The sequence below is a fragment of the Eumetopias jubatus genome, unplaced genomic scaffold, assembly GCF_037043125.1.
Source record: "Eumetopias jubatus isolate StellerSeaLion01/CBP00866 unplaced genomic scaffold, mEumJub1_p1.0 scaffold_3, whole genome shotgun sequence".
Classification (NCBI taxonomy): domain Eukaryota; kingdom Metazoa; phylum Chordata; class Mammalia; order Carnivora; family Otariidae; genus Eumetopias; species Eumetopias jubatus.
This window is the reverse complement of record NW_028274809.1, coordinates 194,545,057-194,565,388: the sequence shown is the minus strand read 5'-3', so window position 1 is coordinate 194,565,388 and position 20,332 is coordinate 194,545,057. Positions and strand designations below refer to the sequence as shown.

Below are 20,332 nucleotides of genomic sequence, written 5' to 3'. Positions count from 1 at the left end.
ATCACACATCATGACCCAATAAAATCTAGTCATGATTCATAAATGAAAACACCATATTGCACAAAAGAATCTTCACTGACTTAGAGAACACCTTTACGTATTCTAAGGGATATTAATTGTAGCACATGGTATGGGGACCACAGAAGAACTAAGCCTTTCTCCTCTACCACAAGACTACCAACTTCCTTAATAGGCAGGCACTTTCAGCCCCATTTCACAGATGAGAACACAGGCTCCGAGAAATTCAGTAAGTGCAAAAGGTGCCGCTAGTTAAAAAGTGGGACTGGGATTCCAACGTGAATCACTGAGTCCAGGGCCTGTCCTTTAACTGTACCGGTTTTCTTAAACTTTAGTCATTTGAAGTTCACCTATTTTTTAAACCCAATCTCTATTTTTCGTTGAACAGACGGAGAGCTTTTACTTAAACAGTATTTATTCAGAAGGAGGGTTTACACGGCTCCCACACACACACACTCACGACACTGAAGACAGAAAGGCTAACAGTGATGATCGAGTGCAGCAGAAACGCAGTGAAAATCACAAAATGTAGCCGAACTGTGCCCTGTGGAAGGTCTAACCTAAGGTCGGCTTTCTCCTCGTCCCTACGCGAAGACGCGGACGTGTTCCGCGCCCACCACGGCGTGAAAGGGCCCGAGACAAGAAGCGGTCGGCGGGCGCGAGCACAGGGCTCCTGAGGGCTGGATCCGGGTTCTTCCTGCGGAGGCTGTCTTCCCAGAGGGTGGGGGCGCTAGTACAGGCACATTTCACGTCTCTTTAGAGGAATTTAACGACCACGTCCGAGGAAGGTGCGCGCCGATTTCTGGGTCCGTGCGGGAAAAAGACGGAGACAGCTTCCGCCGCCTACAACCACCTCCCACGAGCGCAAGGCCTCCCGGCTTCTCACCTGAGGTCGGCGGCGAAGAACTCGAAGTAGTCGTGCGCGGGCAGCGGGTGCAGCTGCTCCTCCAGCTGCTCCTTGGTGAGGCTGGGAGGTAGCCGCCGGATCACCACCTGAGGAGAGGACGGACGGGGCGCTTGGCGTGCCCCCTCGCGCCGCCACCCCTCGAACGCCGCCCGTCTTCAGGCTCAGGGAGCGCTACGCCAGGAGTCCGGCAGGAGCGCCCACCCCGCGCGGACACGGCACGGCCGTCAGAGGGGGCTGCGCCTCACACAGCTCCCTCCTCGGGAGCCCCGCCGACTGTGCGCACCACACGTACCGTCCGCGCCCGAGGGGAAAACTCCAACCTCCCAAGCCCGCGGTGGGCGCCCGCCGCCCCGGGCCGCAGCATGTCCGCGCTCAGCCCCGACCGGAGCCACCACAGGCTCCAGGCGCGGCTCCTCCTCCCCACGCCACGAAGGGCCGCGTCGGGCGGGGCCGCGGTCGGCGGCGCTGAGGGGGCCGGCCCCCACCTCGCGCTCCCGACCACGCAGCCCGTGGCCTCGCCCCGTGCGCGCCACCCCGCACCCGGAGCCCGCCCCGCCTTCCCGCAGGACCATCCCTCTTCTCGCGAGGCTCGCCCGCCCACCCGCCTCCGGGAGACGCCAGCCTGAGCGCCCCTCCGCCTGCAGCGTCGCGCCAGCCCTCGGCCCCGCCTCACCTCGCTCAAGACCGTCCCTCCTGGCGAGAGGTTTGCACGCACCACTCCGTTCTCGCCTCGACCCACCCCGCTGAAGACCCTCCTCCTCCCGCGAGGTTAGTCGGCCCCGCCCTTCCCCCCACCTTGCTCAGAACCGTCTTCCTCTCCTCGCGAGGTTTGCCTGTACCGCCCCCACAGTCGAAGGACGAGGCTGGTGGCCCCTCTGGTTCTCGCCGCGGCGACTCCCGGCGGAACTGGACTTCCACAGCCGACAGCTTTTCTCTCCCGCTCGGGCCCCGCGCAGCAACGGCTACCCCGGAGCCTCCCACTCCCTCCTTCTCTGAGCGCATCTCGCACCCGCCGGGAAGTCGCTGCTGCCTCCCGCCCGGGCCGAAATGTCGCGAGAACTGGGCCACCGCCCCTCCCCCCCGGGCCCATGATGCTCCACGTCCAGCACCCCCGACCCGGACCCGGACCCGGACCCGGACCCGGACCCGGACCCGGACCTGCGGCCCGGGAGTGCACGGGATTGGCAAAGCGCGACTGGCGCGGGTAGTCGGGTCTCGGGAGGGTCTGGGGCCTGCGAGGGGTGGAAAGGCCTCGCCCAGTAGGCGGCCAGCGGGAAATTAGGGACCAACAGGGGACTCGATCCCAGGACCTCGAGATCAGGACCCCAGCCAAAGGCAGACGCCCGACTGACTGGGCCACCCCACCCTGGTGCCCCTCTTTACTTCCTGCCATGAACAAAGTTTCTAAGAAATGGCTTCACAAAAATCACAGAATTTTAGAACTCAGGTTTGACGACATTCTGAACATTAAAGAAATCTTATAATACAAATTTCAAGGTATAGTGAATGAGATATAAAATAGCTTAAGATTTTATGTAAAAATACAAAAAATAAGTACATCACAAAATCTAGCTTCCTAGACATCACCAAGCCTGTTAAAATGTTTTGTTTTACATACACACAGAACTATAGACAAAAGGCAAAATAACCTCCAAACATCAGAGTGAATAAAGTAGGTAACTTAACTTTGCCACACATGAATGTGGTCCTGAGGTAAATGCTGGTCACATTTTACTTGGGAGCACATCTAATTGTTAAATGGCCGTGGTTTAAAGCAGCAGGTGACCAGAATACCCCTATTCCTCTGAAAATGACAGTACGGTCACTTTAAAGTTGGCAAGGATTCCTTTTTAGGAAACTATCATTGTAAGAATTGGGTAGCAATAGAAAGATACTTGACAATACAACTACACATTACCTTTCTTCGATACTCTCTGAAGCCTAAACATTGGCATTAGCTGCTGATCTAAAAAACAAATTGGATCTTGCCTTTTATTTCTTAAAGCACTGACAATATGGTAATGGCTCCTTTTTATCAGGAGTTTGCTCTTTCAGAAACCTAAAAAAATCATACCACATAATCAATGAAGAAATTACATGAAGAAATATTTTGGTCTGGAAGGCAAAATAAATGTGAAAACAGCATCAAATATCTTCATTTTTTATCTATTTTAAAAATTACTATTTTAAGTACAGTCATTTGATTTCCTTAGCCCTAGCTAAAGAGGGGAGGCAGAGAAATAGGTACATGTGATACCTGACAGAGAAGAGACCAAAAAGCCATTAAATAAAGATGAAAACTCAAAACCTCAGTATTTGAGTCTAGACAGTAGTAGGTAACTCATGGTCCACGTGCATTACTGCATTATTCACTGTGGTAAGCTGAAACAGCCTGGATGCTGGGCCCTGGAAGCATCAATAGCTGCATTCAGATTCCTCAAATGTACAAAGCCTTACTTCAAAGGCGCCCTGAAGGGCGCCTGGGTGGCTCAGTCTTTAAGCGTCTGCCTTTGGCTCAGGTCAAGGTCCCAGCCTGCTTCTCCCTCTCCCATTCCCCCGCTTGTGTTCCCTCTCTCGCTGTTCTCTCTCTGTCAAATAAATACATTTTAGGTGAAGATAAAAGTTTTCATGTTTAAAGGATCATTTCAGATGCCAGGAAAAAAAAATTGTTTTTAAGTGGGCTCCACTCCCAGCATAGAGCCCAATATAGGGCTTGAACTCATGACCCTGAGGTCAAGACCTGAGCTGAGATCAAGAGTTGGATGCTTAGCCAACCCACTAAGCCACCCAAGGCCCAGGAAAATTGGTTTCTGTGTAATACTTTGTTAATCATGCTCTGAATAAATGTCTCCGAAACCATTACAAAGTAGGATACTGTACCTGCTGAAGTCAGGATGAGGGCTTGCAAGATTTCGACAAATGAATTATACAATCCTATCTCCATTAGATGACATAGTTAAAGCTCTGAATGAGAAATACTGTCAATCAAAAATTTCATATCTGACAAGACCATTTTTCAAGAAGGAAGGAGAAATTAAGACATCCCCAATAAACAGAAGTTACGGGAGTTTGTCACTGATAGACAAGTACAAGTACCCTTCAAACAATGCCAAACAATGCCAAAGCGAGCCCTTCAGGCTGAAACGGAAGAATGCTAAACAATAATTTTAAATCCTATCAAGAAATAAAGAACGAGGGTAAAGACAACTACATAGGTAAATATAAAAAAGCCAGTATTAGTGTACTCTTGGTTTGTAATTTTTTTCCTGTATGATTTAAAAGGCAAATGAATAAAACAAAAATTATAAATCAATGTTAATGGGAACAATGAATAAAGACGTAACCTGTGACAATAGCAATATTAAGAAAGGGGGAAGGCGGGGCACATAGCAGCAGTGTATGCTACTAACATACATGGGATTACTCAAATTAGGTGGTTATAAATTTAAGATGGAAAATGTAATCCCCAAGTTAGCCAGAAAAAAAACAAAAATACAGAAATATACAAATACACAAAAAGAAAGGAACTGAGGAACAAGAAATAGGCGACACACACAGAAAACAAACAGCTGTGTGGCAGCTTAAGCTAAATTCTTTATCAGTAACTACTTCAAATGTAAATGATCAAACTCTCCAATTAAAACCCAAAATGGATAAAAAAAATATGATCCATTTGTATGCCATCTGTAGGAGACTTGCTTAGATACAAAGACACAAAAGGGTGAAAGTAAAAGGATGAAAAAATATCCCATGTAAATAGTAACGGAGAGAGCTGGGCTGGCAAAACTGTTTTAAGAGACAAAAAGGACATTATATATTGATAAAAGGGTCAATCCATCAAGAAGATGAAAGAAGAATAACATATATGCATCCAGTAAGAGAGCCCCAAAATACATGAAGCCAAAACTGGCAAAATGGAAGGGAGAAAGAGACAATTCTACGCTCAGTTTCAGACTTCAACACTCCATTTTCAGTAACAGAATTAGGAGGCAGAAGATCAACAAGGAAATAGAAGACTTGAAAAGTACTATAGGAGGGACCCGCTCGAACCGATTTAGGCCGCGTCTCGCGGCCTTAAGAGTCGCCGCAGCCATGGCCAGCCAGTCACAGGGCATTCAGCAGCTGCTGCAGGCCGAGAAGCGGGCCGCCAAGAAAGTGTCAGAGGCCCGCAAGCGAAAGAACCGGAGGCTGAAGCAGGCCAAAGCAGCAGCTCAGGCTGAAATTTAACAATACCGTCTGCAAAGAGAGAAGGAGTTCAAGGCCAAGGAAGCTGCGGCTCTGGGATCCCATGGCAGCTACAGCACCAAAGTGGAGAAGGAGACCCAGGAGAAGATGACCATCCTCCAGGCCTACTTCCAGCAGAACAGGGATGAAGTCCTGGATAACCTGCTGGCCTTTGTCTGTGACATCCGGCCAGAAATCCATGAAAACTACCGCATAAATGGATAGGGGAGGAAGGAGCAGCTCTGCGTGCAGATTGGCATGTTAGATGCCTTCATGGAATACGAAGCTTCAGCAAAGCTTGAGTAGTTACACCCTTGTGAAAAGGCATTAAATTATTTGTGTATCACGTAGTAGGTCCCTTCACTTCTTGGAGAATAGCAAATCTAGCTTCTTTGTACAAATGTAGAGCGTATCCAAAGATTTTCTCCTTTTACCTCATGTTTCTTAGAAATTTAATGTGTATACGTTGTCTGTTTTCCTATGCCTTTTAGTTCAAGCAACATATGTATCAATACTTTTTCTTTCTTAGATGTAGGAAAAAAAACTGTTTATAGAAAGAAAGGGATTAAATATTTTTTTTCCCTAAAGCTTTCTTGAAGGTCAGGGGCTTTCTCTATGAAAAAGTAGTAAATAGTTACTGTGACTTGTGTGAAGCAGCAGCTGCCCTTAAGTCCTCTCGGCTAAGGGTGGAACAGCGAATACTAGTATATATTGTTCGGGCTGCTCTTAGTTTCTCTTACCCAAAATTATTAGATGATAGAATTCAAGAACTTCTTGTATACATGTTCTTACTTGGTGTACTGATAATCATTTGAAAGTAAAGACTTTGTCATGCAAAAAAAAAAAAAAAAAGTACTATAAACCAACCAGACGACTCCATCTAACAAAAGCAGAATACACAATCTTCTCCAGTGAACAGCCTATGTTCTCCAGGAAGGACCATAAATTAGGCCACAAGAAAAGTCTGAGTACACTTAGAAAGACTAAACTTACACAAAGTATCCTTTTCAACTACAATGGAATAAAACTGGAAATTCAAAATAGAAGGGTTGCCAGAAAACTCACAAATATGTGGGAAATTTAATAACACACTCTTAAAAACCAATGGGTCAAAAAAGAAATCACAAGGAAAATAAGAAAATACCTAAACACCAATAAAAAAACACAACATAACATTTATGGAATGCAGCAAAAACAGTGCTCAGAGGGAAATTTATAGCTCTAAATGCTTATGTTAAAAAAAACTTAATTCAATAATAAAACTACATCTTAGGAACCAGAAAAAGAATAGCAAACTAAACCCAAAGCTAGCAGAAGGAAATAAATATTCAAGTGGAAATGAAATACAAACTAGAAAAACAACAGAGAGTTACTAAGAGCAAAAGCTGATGCCTTGAAATGCTCTACAAAATTGCCAAACCTTTAGCCAGATGGACTGAGGAGGAAAAAAAGCTCTTATTACTAAAATCATAAAATGGAAGAGGAGAAATTATTACAAACTTTATAGAAATAAAGGATAACAGGATACTATGAACCAACAAACTGAATAACCCAGATGAAACAAATTCTTAGAAACATACAAACTACCAAAACTGACCCAAAAAGAAACAGCTGTAACAAGTAAGGAGACTGAATCAGTAATCAAAAAGCTCCCAACACAGAAAGGCCCAGGACCAGATGGCTTCACTGTCGAATTCCACCAAATCTTTTTCAAAAAATTCCCAAAAAAAACTGAAGAGGAGAGACTACTACTTAACTCATTTTATGAGGCCAGTATTACCCCAATACAAGATCCAAAAGCACTACAGGAGAACTACAGACCAATAAATATCTCTTATGAATGTATATGTAAATTCAACAAAAAATAATTAAACTGAATTTAGCATTATATTAAAAGATCATACAACATGACCAAACAGGATTTATCCCAGGATCACAAGGCTGGTTCAACATACAAAAATCAATCAGTATATATCATATTAACAGAATGAAGGAAAAATCTACACGATGTTATATAAACGAAACAGAGATGTCTCCCGTATATTGACCCCCATGTTGTTTACTTCTTCACAGGCGGAGATGGTTAGCTGAAGCCCAACAATACCAAATCCAATTTTTACACATGTAATTGTTTTAAATATAGCTTAAATAAGCATATCTTTAGCCATCTAGAGCTGGCCTGTTTTGCATACCAGGCAGACCTACAACCAGCATCTGCTAGCTGTAAATAAGACAAATCCCAGGACTGTGAAAGACCACACTGCCACCGCACTTCAGACCTCTTAACCCCGAGACTTCCTGCCCTGCTGCTACCACATTGCCCCCAAAGAGCTGCTCAAATACAGCTGCCCAAATAAAATGGGCTACTGCCACCTTATGGTCATATTTTCCCCTCAACAGCCCCAAAATCCTAGAACTCTTTTTTTTTTTAAGATTTTATTTATTTATTTGACAGAGATAGCAAGAGCAGGAACACAAGCAGCGGGAGTGGGAGAGGGAGAGCAGGCTTCCCGCAGAGGAGGGAGCCCGATGTGGGATTTGATCCCAGGACCCTGGGATCATGACCTGAGCCGAAGGCAGATGCTTAACGACTGAGTCACCCAGGCGCCCCCAAAATCCTAGAACTCCTTACCCCTCACCATCACAACTGATCCACAAAAAAAAGCATTTGACAAAATCTGCAACCTTTCCTGATAAAAAGAAACAACAAAGCATTCAATAGGCTAGGAACAGAAAGGGACTTCTCCAAAAACGGTGAAGGGCATCGGTGAGAGCCTGCGCTTAGCATCACTCTGGATGGTGAAAGACTGAAGCCTTACCCCTAAGATCAGGAACAGGACAAGGGTGCCTGTTTCTGTCACTTCTATTCAACATAATACTGGAGTTCTAGCCACAGCAGTTATACAAGGAAAAGAATTTTAGTATATGTGCTGCCGAAGCGAGCACTATACAAGGAAAAGAAATAAAAGCTTTCCAAATTTGGAAAAAGTAGACCTATCTCTATGTGCAGATGACATGATCCTATTATGTAGAAAACTCTAAAATACACACATGGGTGCAAACACACACACTGTTAAAGCTAATAAATACATTCGGGATACAAAGTCAACACACAAAAACTGGTTGTATTTCTATACACTAGGAATGAACAATCCAAAAAGGAAACTAAGAGAACAATTCCATTTACAATAGCATCCAAAAGAATAAAATACTTGGGAATAAATTTAACCAAAGAGGTGAAAGACTTGCACACTGAAAAGTACAAAGCACTGCTGGAAGAAAATTAAATAAATGGAAAGACAGCCTGTGTTCATGGATTAGATGACATGATATTAAGATCTACAGATTCAATGAAATCCCTGTGACAATTCCAATGCCATTTTTTTTTTGCAGAAATGGAAAAAAACAAAAACAAAACTAAATGCATATGGAAATTCAAGGAAGCCACAACAGCCAAAACAATTGTGAAAAAGAACAAAGTTGGAGGGGCTCCTGGGTGGCTCAGTCGGTTAGACTTGTGCCTTTGCTCAGGTCATGATCCCAGGGTCCTGGAATCGCCCCGCGGCAGGCTCCCTGCTCAGCAGGGAGTCCGTTTCTCCCTCTCCCTCTGCTCTCCCCCTACTTGTGCTCTTTCTCAAATAAATAAAACTTCAAAAAAAAAAAAAGAAAGAACTCACACATCCCAGTTCCAAAGCCTAGTACAAAGCTACAACAATCAAAACAGTGCGGTACTAGCATTTAGGATACACATATGGACCAATGAGCATTAAGGATACACATATGGACCAATGGAAGAGGATCCAGAGCCCAGAAGTAAACCCTCCTATTTCTCAACAATTGATTTTTGACATGGGTGCCAAGACTATTCGATGGGGAAAGGAGAGTCTCTTTAAGAAGCGGTGCTGGGAAAACTGAATATCCACACTCCAAAGAGTGAAATTGAACAACTTACTACATTTACATAAATTAACTCAAAATGGATCAAAGACCTAACTTTAAGAACTAAAATTATGGAAACCTTAGAGGAAAACCTAAGTGAAAATCTGCATAACCTTGAATTTGGCAATAGTTTTGTAAATATAATACCAAAAGCATAGTACATAAACAATAGATAAACTTAAGTTAAAAATTTGTGCATCAAAGGACACTATCAAGAGAGTGAAAAGACAGGGCGCCTGGGTGGCTCAGTTGGTTAAGCGTCTGCCTTTGGCTCAGGTCATGATCCCGGAGTCCCAGGATCGAGTCCTGCATCGGGCTCCCTGCTCCGCGGGGAGTCTGCTTCTCCCTCTCCCTCTGCTTGCTGCTCCCCCTGCTTGTGCTCTCTCATTGTCAAATAAATAAGTAAAATCTTAAAAAAAAAAAAAAAGGTGAAAAGACAATAGAAAGAATGGGAGAAGAGATGTGTAAATCACATATCTGAGAATATCCAGAATTGATAAAGGACCACAACAGCTCAACAACAAAAAGATAAACAGCCCAATTTAAAAGTGGACACAAATATGGTTTCACTTATTTGTGGAACATAAGGAACAGCATGGAGGACATCAGGAGAAGGAAGGGAAAAATGAAGGGGGGGAAAGCGGAGAGAGAAGAACCATGAGAGACTATGGACTGTGAGAAACAAACTCAGGGTTTGGGGGGAGGGGGTGGGGGATGGGTTAGCCCGGTGATGGGTACTAAGGAGGGCACGTACTGCACGGAGCACTGGGTGTTACACGAAAACAATGAATCGTGGATCACTACATCAAGAACTAATGATGTAATGTATGGTGACATAACAACATACAAAACAAACGAGACAAAATAAAATAAAAATAAAAAAAGTAAAAGTGGACACAAGATCTGAATAGACATTTCTTCAAAGAAGACATACAAATGGCCAATAAGTACAGGATAGGATGCTCAACATCAATAGTTATTAGGGAAACACAAATCAAACCAAAAGAGCTACTCCTTCCCACCCACTAGAATGATTATAATAACAAAGAAAGTAAAAAGCCCTGGTAAGGATGCAGAGAAACCAGAATCTCATGCACTGGTGGTGGGAATATAAAATGGACAGTTGCTGTAGAAAGTTGGCCAGTTCCTCAAAAAGTTAAGCACCGAGGGGCGCCTGGGTGGCTCAGTCGTTAAGCGTCTGCCTTCGGCTCAGGTCATGATCCCAGGGTCCTGGGATTGAGCCCCGCATAGGGCTCCCTGCTCGGTGGGAAGCCTGCTTCTCCCTCTCCCACTCCCCCTGCTTGTGTTCCCTCTCTTGCTGTGTCTCTCTGTCAAATAAATAAAATCTTTAAAAAAAAAAGAAAAAAAGTTAAGCACCAAATTAAGACATGAGCCAACAATTCCACTCCCTGGCATATACCCAAAGGAACTGAAAACAGGTACTCAGGTATTTATACACTCCTGTTCATAGCAACATTATTCACAATAGCTGAAGGGTGGAAACAACCCAGTGTCCATCCACAGATGAATGTGATATAGATGATATGTGTTATGGAATATTACTCAGCCATAAAAAGGAATAAAGTGCTCATAAAAGCTACAAGAGGAATGAACCTTAAAAATATGCTAGGTAAAGTTGGACACAAAAGGACAGATACTGTAAGATTCCACTTATACAAATTGGTCTAGATAGGCAAATTCAGACATAGAATAGATTAGAGATTATCAGGGGGCGCCTGGGTGGTTCAGTGGTTAAGCCTCTGCCTTCGGCTCAGGTCATGATCCCAGAGTCCCGGGATTGAACCCCACATCGGGCTCCCTGCTCAGTGGGCAGTCTGCTTCTCCTTCCGCCCCTCACCCTGCTTGTGTTCTCTCTTGCTCTCAAATAAACAAAATCTTAAAAAAAAAAAGATTAGAGGTTATCATCAGGAGCTGGCAGGAGGGATGAGTATGGAGTTAATGCTTAACGGAAATGCCGCTGAATTGTACACTTAAAAATGGTTAAGATGGCTATCTACCTATCTCTATAACCACAGACTCACACACTTTATTTCTTAGAGCAGTTTAGGTTTACAGGAAAATGGAACAGAAAGCACAAGTTCCCATGGACTCCCCACCCACACCTGTATCCACACCTTGCACTGGTGTATTTGTATCAATAGTGACGCATTATTAACTGAAGTCCACAGTTCGTGTTATGTATATTTTACCAGAATAAAGACAAAAAACAAAACAAAAAAACAAATGGATGGGGGTATATCACAGGGCCACAGGAGCCAAGCTGAAGGAGCTCCCAATGGCCGTTGAAACAACCCAAGCCCTAAAATAATATTGTGTAGGATTAGAATCTAAAATATAAGTCCAAACTGATGGTTGAATAAACGGGAGGAGACACAAATTTTCATTATAGAAGAATTGCAAATAATATACGCAGATATTCTCCTTTCCAGGGGTGGAGCTTAAACTCCTTGGTCCTAAAAACAAAGCCCCCAAAAAACAAAACCTTGGTCCTATTGAGGACAGGCTGAACTTCATGACTTGCTTCTTTTTTAAAAAGATTTTATTTATTTGACAGAGAGAGACACAGCGAGAGAGGGAACACAAGCAGGCTTCCCGTGGAGAAGGGAGCCCAATGTGGGGCTCGATCCCAGGATCCCGGGATCATGACCTGAGCCGAAGGCAGACGCTTAACGACTAAGCCACCCAGGTGCCCCTCATGACTTCCTTCTAAAGCATGCATTATGGGTAGGGGGGGAAAAAAGTAACTTTACAGTAGAAAAACCTGGTAGACACCATCAAGATTACCACCGTCTGTGATAAGTCATGCTGATACTGTGTACCCCCTAACATGTGATGAGAACAGTACTTCATCCACATCTGTAGTATTTTCTTCCCAAAACCAAGAACCCTAGTCCAATATGAGAAATACATCAAACAAACTCAAATCGAGGGATATTCTACAAAACAACTGACGAGTCCTCCTCAAATCCATCTAGGTCATGAAAGACCAGAGAAGCCTGAGACACGGTCACAGCAGAGAGGAGCCTAAGGAGAGCTCAGTGCAGTGTGGCTCCTGGACGGCATGCACTTCTCCGTTATGACAAGGTTCCTTGCTTACTTAAGACATGAATGGGGAGAAACCCGGTGAGGGGTCTGTGGGAGCTCTCTGCTACCTTTGCAGCTTTTGTCCATAAACCTAAAATCAGTCCAAAAGAAAAGCTGATTGAAAAAGAAAAAAAAAAAGACGTAATACACAATTTACCTCTTTATTCCTCTACACAGAATTGTTTTGTAGGATCAGAAAACATGTGTTGCAAAGGTGTGCAGTCCGGTCTCTTCCAGCACGTCTCTATGCCTAAACGGAGAGGTGCAGTCTGCCTTCGTGTCAAGAAATGGGGAATTCTGAAGACAGGACAAGGATGTGAGGAAACCCTGACCTCCCCCAGGACAAAATGGAGCTGAGAGCTGTCTGCAATCATGTGCTGTGGTCTGACATAGAGGTCTCCAGCATCATGTCACTTTCGTTCATTTCAATTTCGAAGGTTTCTTCCAAGGAAGGTCTGGGATCTGGAGTTTTCCTTGAGGTTTCTAGTGGTGCAAGCCCTGTTTCTTCTGTAGTCTGTTTTTCTACTTCAAATTCCCTGAAATCCCACGGAGGTGAAATAATGTTTTTTAGTGTCTTCATTGTATGCACATCAAAGTCATAGCATTTTAATTTGTCTTTAATGTCTGCTCCTAAAAGGAAACACCACAAGGAGAATAAGATAAGAAACTCCATCATTCCCACGGTCACACAGCACTGCCTCCATCATTAGACGCAAGTAGAGCTCACAAGAAAAAACATTCCCATTCTCCCCTTCTTTTTCTCTTTCTTATCAAGGGGGGTTGCTGGGAGACTTAGAAGCACATGCAATTTCAGTTCCCTGTGGCTCAGCACTGCCCATTCCTAAAGCCCTCCCACGGGGGGAGCCAGCTGGCAGGCACTTGACCTCGCCTGCTACGAACGAGAACCGTCGGCTGGCATTCTGGCCCCGGTACAGTCGCGAGCCTTACGCACACAGAAACCACAGTGAAAGGAAATACACTTTCCACATATCAAAATCTTAAGACTAATGGACAAGAGACTTCCAACAGATGCAATCACTTCTGACATAAATATAATTTTACAGAGTTCAAACTAATAGCTTTTAGTAATAGATGTTTTGACAGATAATGACATGCAAGCCTTCTAAAAATAAAAATAGTACAACATGGTGATTAGAGTTAATAATACTGTATTGCATATCTGAAAGTTGCTAAGATAGATTTTAAAAGTTCTCATCAAAAGAAAAAATTTTCTAACTATGTATGGTGATGCATGTTAACCGGACTTCGGGTGATCATTTCACAATATATGCAAATATCGAACCATTATGTCGTACACCTGAAACTAATATGCAATGTGACAATTACAACCCCAAGAAAAAAAATAAGAGTATATAATGACTGATACACTGTAAGACCATTAGCTTTGTGAGGACAGGCAAAATGTCTGTCTCACTCAGCACTCTACCTCCAGACTCTCCCTAGCTTTACAGGAATTTTGCATTTAAGCCTCACAATCCTCCCTGAAAAAAAGAGGAACCTGAGGCTCAGACCTGCCCAAAGCCACGTGGCTGAATGGCAGACCTGCGATTCCAACCCAGAGTCTTCAGGATGCCAGAGCTCAAGCTTTATGCTTTAGCTTTAAGAAACTGAGCCATAACATACACACCATAAAGTGTGCACTGCTGGGCAAATCCTCATATATGCATATACCCACATAACCACCACCAGACAGAAAGAGAACACACTTCCAGCTCCCAAAACACCGCCCCATGCCCTTTCCAGTGAATACCTCCCCATCCCAAGCCAGAATTAATCACTGCTCAAATTTTTCTATCACCACTGATTAGTTTTGCTTATTACTAAGCTTCACATAAATGGAATTAATCAGTGTATATTCTTTTTGTCAAAATGTATGAGATGCACCTATGTTACAGCAAGACTTAATAGTCCTTTCAGGTGTGTAGTACTCTATTGCATGAGCTCGCCACAATTTCTTTTTCCATTCTCCTATGCGTGGACATTCAGTTATTTCCAGTTAGGTGTAATTACGAACACAGCTGCTGGAAATAATCCTGTGTGTGAGCGCTGGCTTCCTGAGGCCCTTGTACCACTGGGCACACACCTGGGAGTAGAACTCCCAAATCCTAAGAGCAGCATGGCAGGTCACCATCCTCACACCCCAACGAATCACACCTCTTAGCCCCCACCCAGGATGACACTGCACTCAGTCATGTGACTTGTGCTGAACAGAATGTGATGGAAGTGATTTTGTGACACTTCCAGCTTTCAGGAGGTCGTGAGGCTTTAATTCTCGTCCTTAGAACCCTGAGACTTTCCATGCTATGAAAAAGCCTGAGATAAAAGACCTGTAAGAGGCCCAGCTAGGTCAGCTAAAGTCCCCATCTATGCATGAGGCCATCTTAGACCGTCAGCCCATCAAGTGCCTGCTGACCACAGCTGCATTAGTGTATGAAACCAGCAAATGAGCCACCAATCAACCTAGAGAACTGTGAGAAAAAATGCGTCCTTGTCGGTTGGAGTGGTTTGTCAGGTAGCAACAAATAACAGATTTAACAGGCCTTTTTAACTTTAGCAGACATGTTCAACAGTGTTCCAAAGTGTAGTCCACCAACAATAATACACCAGAGTACGAGCTGCTCCGTTATCACCAACACTGGGCACTATCAGTACTTTCCATTTGTAGCCACTTTGGCTACATCTCAGTATGGTTTTAATTTCATTTCCATGATATGTAATGATATTGAGAACATCCATTGGCCGCATCGGTGGATATCCTCTTTGGTGAAGCTCCTGTTCAAGTATTTTGCCCATTTGGACCTATCTTTTTTCTTTCTTTTTCAAATTTTTATTTAAATTCTAGTTAACATTATAGTGCAATATGGACCCATTTTTTTATTGAACTTTTTGATTTATAGGATTTTTTGTATTCTAGACACAAGTTCTTTGACCACTCTACAAATTATAACTTCTCCCAGTCTATAACCTGACTTTTTACTCTGTTAACAGTGTTCTTGATGAACAGAAGTTCTTCATTTTATTGAAGCCTAATTTAATTAACTTAACACTTTTTCCTCTCATGGTTTTATGTCCAGGTCTCAGGGTTTAACCTCACTGCACCCTCGTTACCTTACAAAGTTTGTAACTAAGTGAGTGCCCAAATACAGCAATTCCATCCAGATTTATCTTAAGACTTGCTTATTATTACAAAAAAATTATTTAAAGAATTACATAGCACCATAATGTGAATGTAAGCCAACTTAATATCCCACTGAAATGTAAAAGTTAATATGCTATTAATATGCTATAAACCCATTTTATAAAGTGTTAATGCCAGAGCCTTTTCATTTATTAGAAATTAGAAACTATTAAAAACTAAAGTCTCCAAGATTTTTTCCATCAGACTGATTCTCCTATATCACAGCACTTTATGCGTACTCTGTGATAGTATTTTGCATATACCGAGTACTCAATTTTTAAAATGCATGAATACTTTAATAAGTCATTAATTCCCACAGCATTGTTCCAACAAAATAAATGGAGTTCCTTGATGTTAATACAGTTAAATGGTTAGAAAATAAACTTAGAACCTTACCTGAGATTTGAGAAACCTAAACAGAGATATACAACAATCTAAAGAATAGAATACAATGTCAATCAAAATAATTATCATCTTACCAATGTAAGCTTCCGAATCACCAATGTACATCTCAATGCAATGACCAAGCATTGTAACAGAAAATGTATCATCTCGCCTAAGACCAAGAGCCTGTTAGAAAAGATTCAGCATGGTTATTACAAGAAAATGTATTTCCTTCTCTTTCATTTAAAAATATTCCTGCAGGGGGCGCCTGGGTAGCTCAGTTGGTTAAGCGATTGCCCTCGGCTCAGGTCATGATCCTGGAGTCCCGGGATCAAGTCCCACATCGGGCTCCCTGCTCAGCGGGGAGTCTGTTCTCCCTCTGATCCTCCCCCCTCTCATGCTCTCTCTCTCTCTCTCTCATTCTCTCTCTCAAATAAATAAATAAAATCTTTAAAAAAATAAAATAAAATAAAAATAAAAATATTCCTACAGGATTCAATTCAAAACACTCCAGGGAATCAGGGGGAGTGGGGCTACAAGAGTAGGCATGAACTGATGTCTGTTGAAGTTGGGTGATGGTAACGTGGAGACTCATTACGCCATTCTGTTTTATGTTTGAAACCCCTCTCCTCCAAAAAGATTTTCAAAACTGTATCTCCACACAGAGCCGTCTAAGCCTTCTGTATTAATTATATAAGAAGACAGGCAAATTATACCATCTTCACACACATTTGAAAGATCACACAAACCAGAAAAGTTGTTAGTCTATGCTTCTAACTAGCTCAGTATCCTGGTTATCACAGTGGCACTTGCAGGACTTGGATCTCGCCTGAAAATTTTAACCAACCCTATGTGTTTTCTCATATTTTATCTTTCTCTCCAAATACCATGATTCTAAGACCCACTTTTTTTTTTTTCCAAATTGTAACATTTCTGAACTTGGGATGTCTTAAACAACCGGTGGTTTCTAACTACTGCTGTCAGCTGGCCACAGCCCTGATGAGTGTCCTGCCTGAGCAGCCTGGACTTGGCAGCCGTGGAGAGGTAGACTAGACACAAACCACATGAACACTCACAAATACAGGAACCGCCGTTGTTGCTGACACTTTCTGGCAGCGTAAGATCTGCAGAGCCAATGTTTTTGGGAGAAACCTAGTCAAGAGCAGGGTGTATGTGCCAGCACCAGAAAAGAGGACACATTGACCACCCGGTACAAAAGTGATTTAGAAGAACCAAACTCTGAATGTGAATAGAGTACCTTAAGTATCTGTTTCACTTCTATTTTCTTTTTTATGTAGATACTAGAGTGATCCCTGATGAAAATCTATGTCCTAACATATCCAAAAAGAGCACTTTTCCAAGTACCAAAAAATGGAGAGATTAGAAAGAATCATGTAAAGTTTAAAGGTTTATTTGTGTGTGTCTGTGTGAGTGAGTGTGTGTGTGTGGTCAACTTGCTTGCTAATGGGATCTTAGATTTGGCACGATACGGCATGTGGATTTAGGAGAGATTCTTTCCTTGTGATGAACACAGATTGTTTTCTTCACTGACCAAAGTGATCTAAGGGAATTAATTGTAAGTCCTAAGTAGAGAGACTGGAATTTCTTTTCTCCTGTTTAGACAAGGCCAACAAATACCATGGACACACGTATGTCTCACTACACACTTAGGAAAATTCTCACATTTATCTCTAATTTAATGAGTACTGCACAACACACACATGCTTTTCTCTGCAAAGGAAAGAAGAAAGCACAAGGTCGCCTGAAGAATTTTAAAATGGCTATTAAAATAAACACTGCCTAGAAAAACAAGCAAGCAAACAAAAAGCCCCAACATTGCCTAGAAAAGATCTTTAAAAAAAAAAAGTGGTAAATGTTAACTAGACATACTGTGTGGAAATAGTCAACAGCATTTTCAAAGTTGCCCATCAGACTATGGATATACCCTATGGCAGAATACGTGGATGCGTTCTGGGGAATTAACACCAGCGCCTGACGGTGATAGTCCAAGGCCTCGGCATACTTTCTGTGAGAGAAGACGAGAGGGAGTTGGGAGCAGGGAAAACGGGAAGAAAGAGAGAAAACAATTAGGTACAGTGAAAGCACTCACTTGCTAGGTCTAAGATGAGTATTCATCCATGTAAAAACATCAGAAACACTTTGGGACATCAGAGTAACAGTTTAGGCTGATAACGATTCTTCACATCCACCACCGTGTACCTGGACACCTCCCTGAAATGTATCTTCCTGCCTGCTCAGCCAGCCAGCTGAGGTCACCCCCACAGGAACCCAAGACTGGCGCTGGAACCCCACTACACTACAAGGCCTCCTTGATGGCAAGATAAAACTCCCACACCACTGCTGGTTAAAAGCAACCAAAGGTCCAAAGAAGTTACTTGGGACATTATTTCCCAAAGTTCTCTGGAATACCTGCCCTGTAAATCTTTTGTGAAAAAAGTTCACTGAAGTTTGGGAAATGCTGCAATTCATAATGAATAGTAAAGACTCCAAAATATCCTGAAACAGAAAAACCTGTTATATTTTTAGGAGCCTAGAGTTTCCCAAACTTATTTAACCAAAGAATCTATTTTTCAGAGGCTGCTGTGTATCACACCATAAAACTGGTACCTAGAGAAAAAGAGTGAGTTAGACTATGGATATGGTTTTAACTAAACCCTACTATCTTAATCCTTCCAAATTAATTTTGAACACCAATTTTTTTAATCTAAGAAAATAAAAGTTATTGTAATTCTTTAAACTTCTAGAATATTATTGTACCACCAGAATATAAAAATAAAGAAGTGTTTATAAAAACCACTAGAGATAATTATTTTGATGCTTGCTATATCTGAGCAGCAAAGTACCCAGCTGGAACATCTCAAAATAAAAATATGGAAAAGGGCACTTGGCTGGCTCAGTTGGTGGAGCGTGCGACTCCTGATCTTGGGGTCATAGTTGGAGCCTCACATTGGGTGTAGAGACTACTTAAAAATAAAAAGTCTTTAAAAAATATGAAGAAGGATACACAGAATTAAGTAAACTTTTAGTCACAAAGAGTATTTCTGAAAATGTTCTACTTTACTTACTTAAGCTTCCTGCAGACATGCCCCAAGTTGTTCAACAAAGGCTCCCATTTGTCAACTGTTACCTGAAACACAGCAACATCAAACCCATGACTCATGCATGCCACTTTTCAGACAGACCCATTCAACCACACCATCACACGCACCTACGAAGGCCGCCCTCTCTCCCAGGGCCTAGGCAGCATGAAGCAGAGTATTTGTTGGATTCTCCATCTTTCTTTCCTATTAGAAGAGACTTCCTGAGGATGCCATTATTTATTAACACAACTTTGTTAATGAGCCCCACTGTGCTGAAGAAGTTCAACTTCTGTACCTCCAGCCCAGAGCTTTCCACCTGCCCACTAAATATTCCTACTCAGAAAGCTCACAAGCAATGCAAATCCAACGTGCCACCCACTAGACTCTTACTCTCCTGCCATCCCAGCCCCCCAAGCTCATGCCGTTCTGAGCGCCTGCTTCTCATGCCTGGCACCCACATCATCCCTGACCCCTAGGAACTACCAAAGGCTCATTCATCAGCCCCTCAGTGTAACACCAATCCCCACGTAACACGTCTTGTCTGGGCCCCACCACCTACCACCTCAGGATAAGGTGCAAGGCCCTTAACGATCTACACTTAACCCTCCTGCCCCATTTCTTGACCTTCTCTGTGAACTTAAAATCCAAGCTGTACTGGATTCACTCCAACTCAGCACACACCATTCTCTATACCTTCCATAACCTTTTCCTCACTTGTGCTTGGCTGATTATCTGCTCCTGCTTTAGGACGGAGGTGTAAGAGGCTGTATCCAAGAGGCCTTCTCGGCCCATCCTAAAGTCTGGGTTAACTGCCCCTCTGTGGGGGTTCCTTTATTTTCTCAACCACAGTTGTTTTTGTGCACTGTTTAATTACTGCCAATTTACTTATCTGCAATCCCCAACCTGTCTAAAGGCAGGAACTATCACGCCAGTTTCCTACTGGCTCCCAACACCAGGCTCAGAGCTTAGGACACAAACACATGTCGGTCAGTCTAAGCTAACCAAACAACAGAACTGAGCCACACTCTCCAGCTCCCGAGCCCGGCTCCAGGAGACACAGCCCGGGGGAACAAAAACACACCTTTCATGATTCTTAGGCACCATTTGCCTCCCTGTGGCTATTTTGACATTTGCTACAGTAACTGAAGTCAAACAGTATTTCCCCGTCTTCATGTCACTTTTTAATGGGCATTTTATCAATTTAATAGTATTGTTCATTTGTACTTAAAGCCATTATTGTAAATTTCTGTAAGACTCCACAGTGCCCTCAGATCATCAAAAAATATAGTTTCAACTCTAAGTGTGATTTGTGACAGTGTGTCTTGAACTTTTCTGTGCATGAGAATCATCTCGGGATCTTGCTAAAACTGCAGACTGTGATTCAGTGGATCTAGGATTATGCATTTCTAGTCAGCTTCCAGGTGATGCTGAGGCAGTCGGTCTAGTTAAAGCAGC

At 43.0% G+C, this 20,332-nt stretch overlaps 2 protein-coding genes, 1 long non-coding RNA gene and 1 pseudogene across 16 annotated transcripts in view; 2 read left to right on the top strand and 2 right to left on the bottom strand.

The window, feature by feature from the left end:
- UPF3A (UPF3A regulator of nonsense mediated mRNA decay) overlaps window positions 1-1,973 on the bottom strand; it is a 38,466-nt gene extending 36,493 nt beyond the window's left edge. For 8 of the 9 annotated variants that reach the window (XM_088021928.1, XM_028087316.2, XM_088021927.1 and 5 more), the window contains exons 1-2: window positions 1,721-1,973; window positions 905-1,011 (exon numbers count right to left, since the gene is read on the bottom strand). In XM_088021928.1, the coding sequence (XP_087878054.1) occupies window positions 905-1,011; window positions 1,721-1,927 (314 nt within the window). In that variant the 5' untranslated portion in view covers window positions 1,928-1,973. Of the gene's footprint in view, window positions 1-904; window positions 1,012-1,217; window positions 1,359-1,720 lie in introns of those variants that run through there. The other variant, XM_028087318.2, reaches the window with a different exon arrangement.
- LOC114196608 (uncharacterized) lies at window positions 1,411-15,524 on the top strand. Its single transcript, XR_003606751.2, has 3 exons — window positions 1,411-1,693; window positions 12,085-12,193; window positions 12,371-15,524. It is a non-coding gene; the product is annotated as an uncharacterized LOC114196608 (long non-coding RNA).
- Window positions 5,018-5,687, top strand: LOC114196605 (V-type proton ATPase subunit G 1 pseudogene; annotated as a pseudogene).
- The window catches only part of CDC16 (cell division cycle 16), a 29,914-nt gene continuing 21,336 nt past the window's right edge, over window positions 11,755-20,332 (bottom strand). For 2 of the 6 annotated variants that reach the window (XM_088021923.1, XM_028087315.2), the window contains 4 exons: window positions 18,863-18,924; window positions 17,667-17,802; window positions 15,872-15,962; window positions 11,757-12,823 (listed from right to left, as the gene is read on the bottom strand). In XM_088021923.1, coding sequence (XP_087878049.1) covers window positions 12,564-12,823; window positions 15,872-15,962; window positions 17,667-17,802; window positions 18,863-18,924 — 549 coding nt within the window. In that variant the 3' untranslated portion in view covers window positions 11,757-12,563. Of the gene's footprint in view, window positions 12,824-15,871; window positions 15,963-17,666; window positions 17,803-18,862; window positions 18,925-20,332 lie in introns of all 6 variants that reach the window. The other 4 variants (XM_088021926.1, XM_088021925.1, XM_028087314.2 and 1 more) reach the window with 3 other exon arrangements.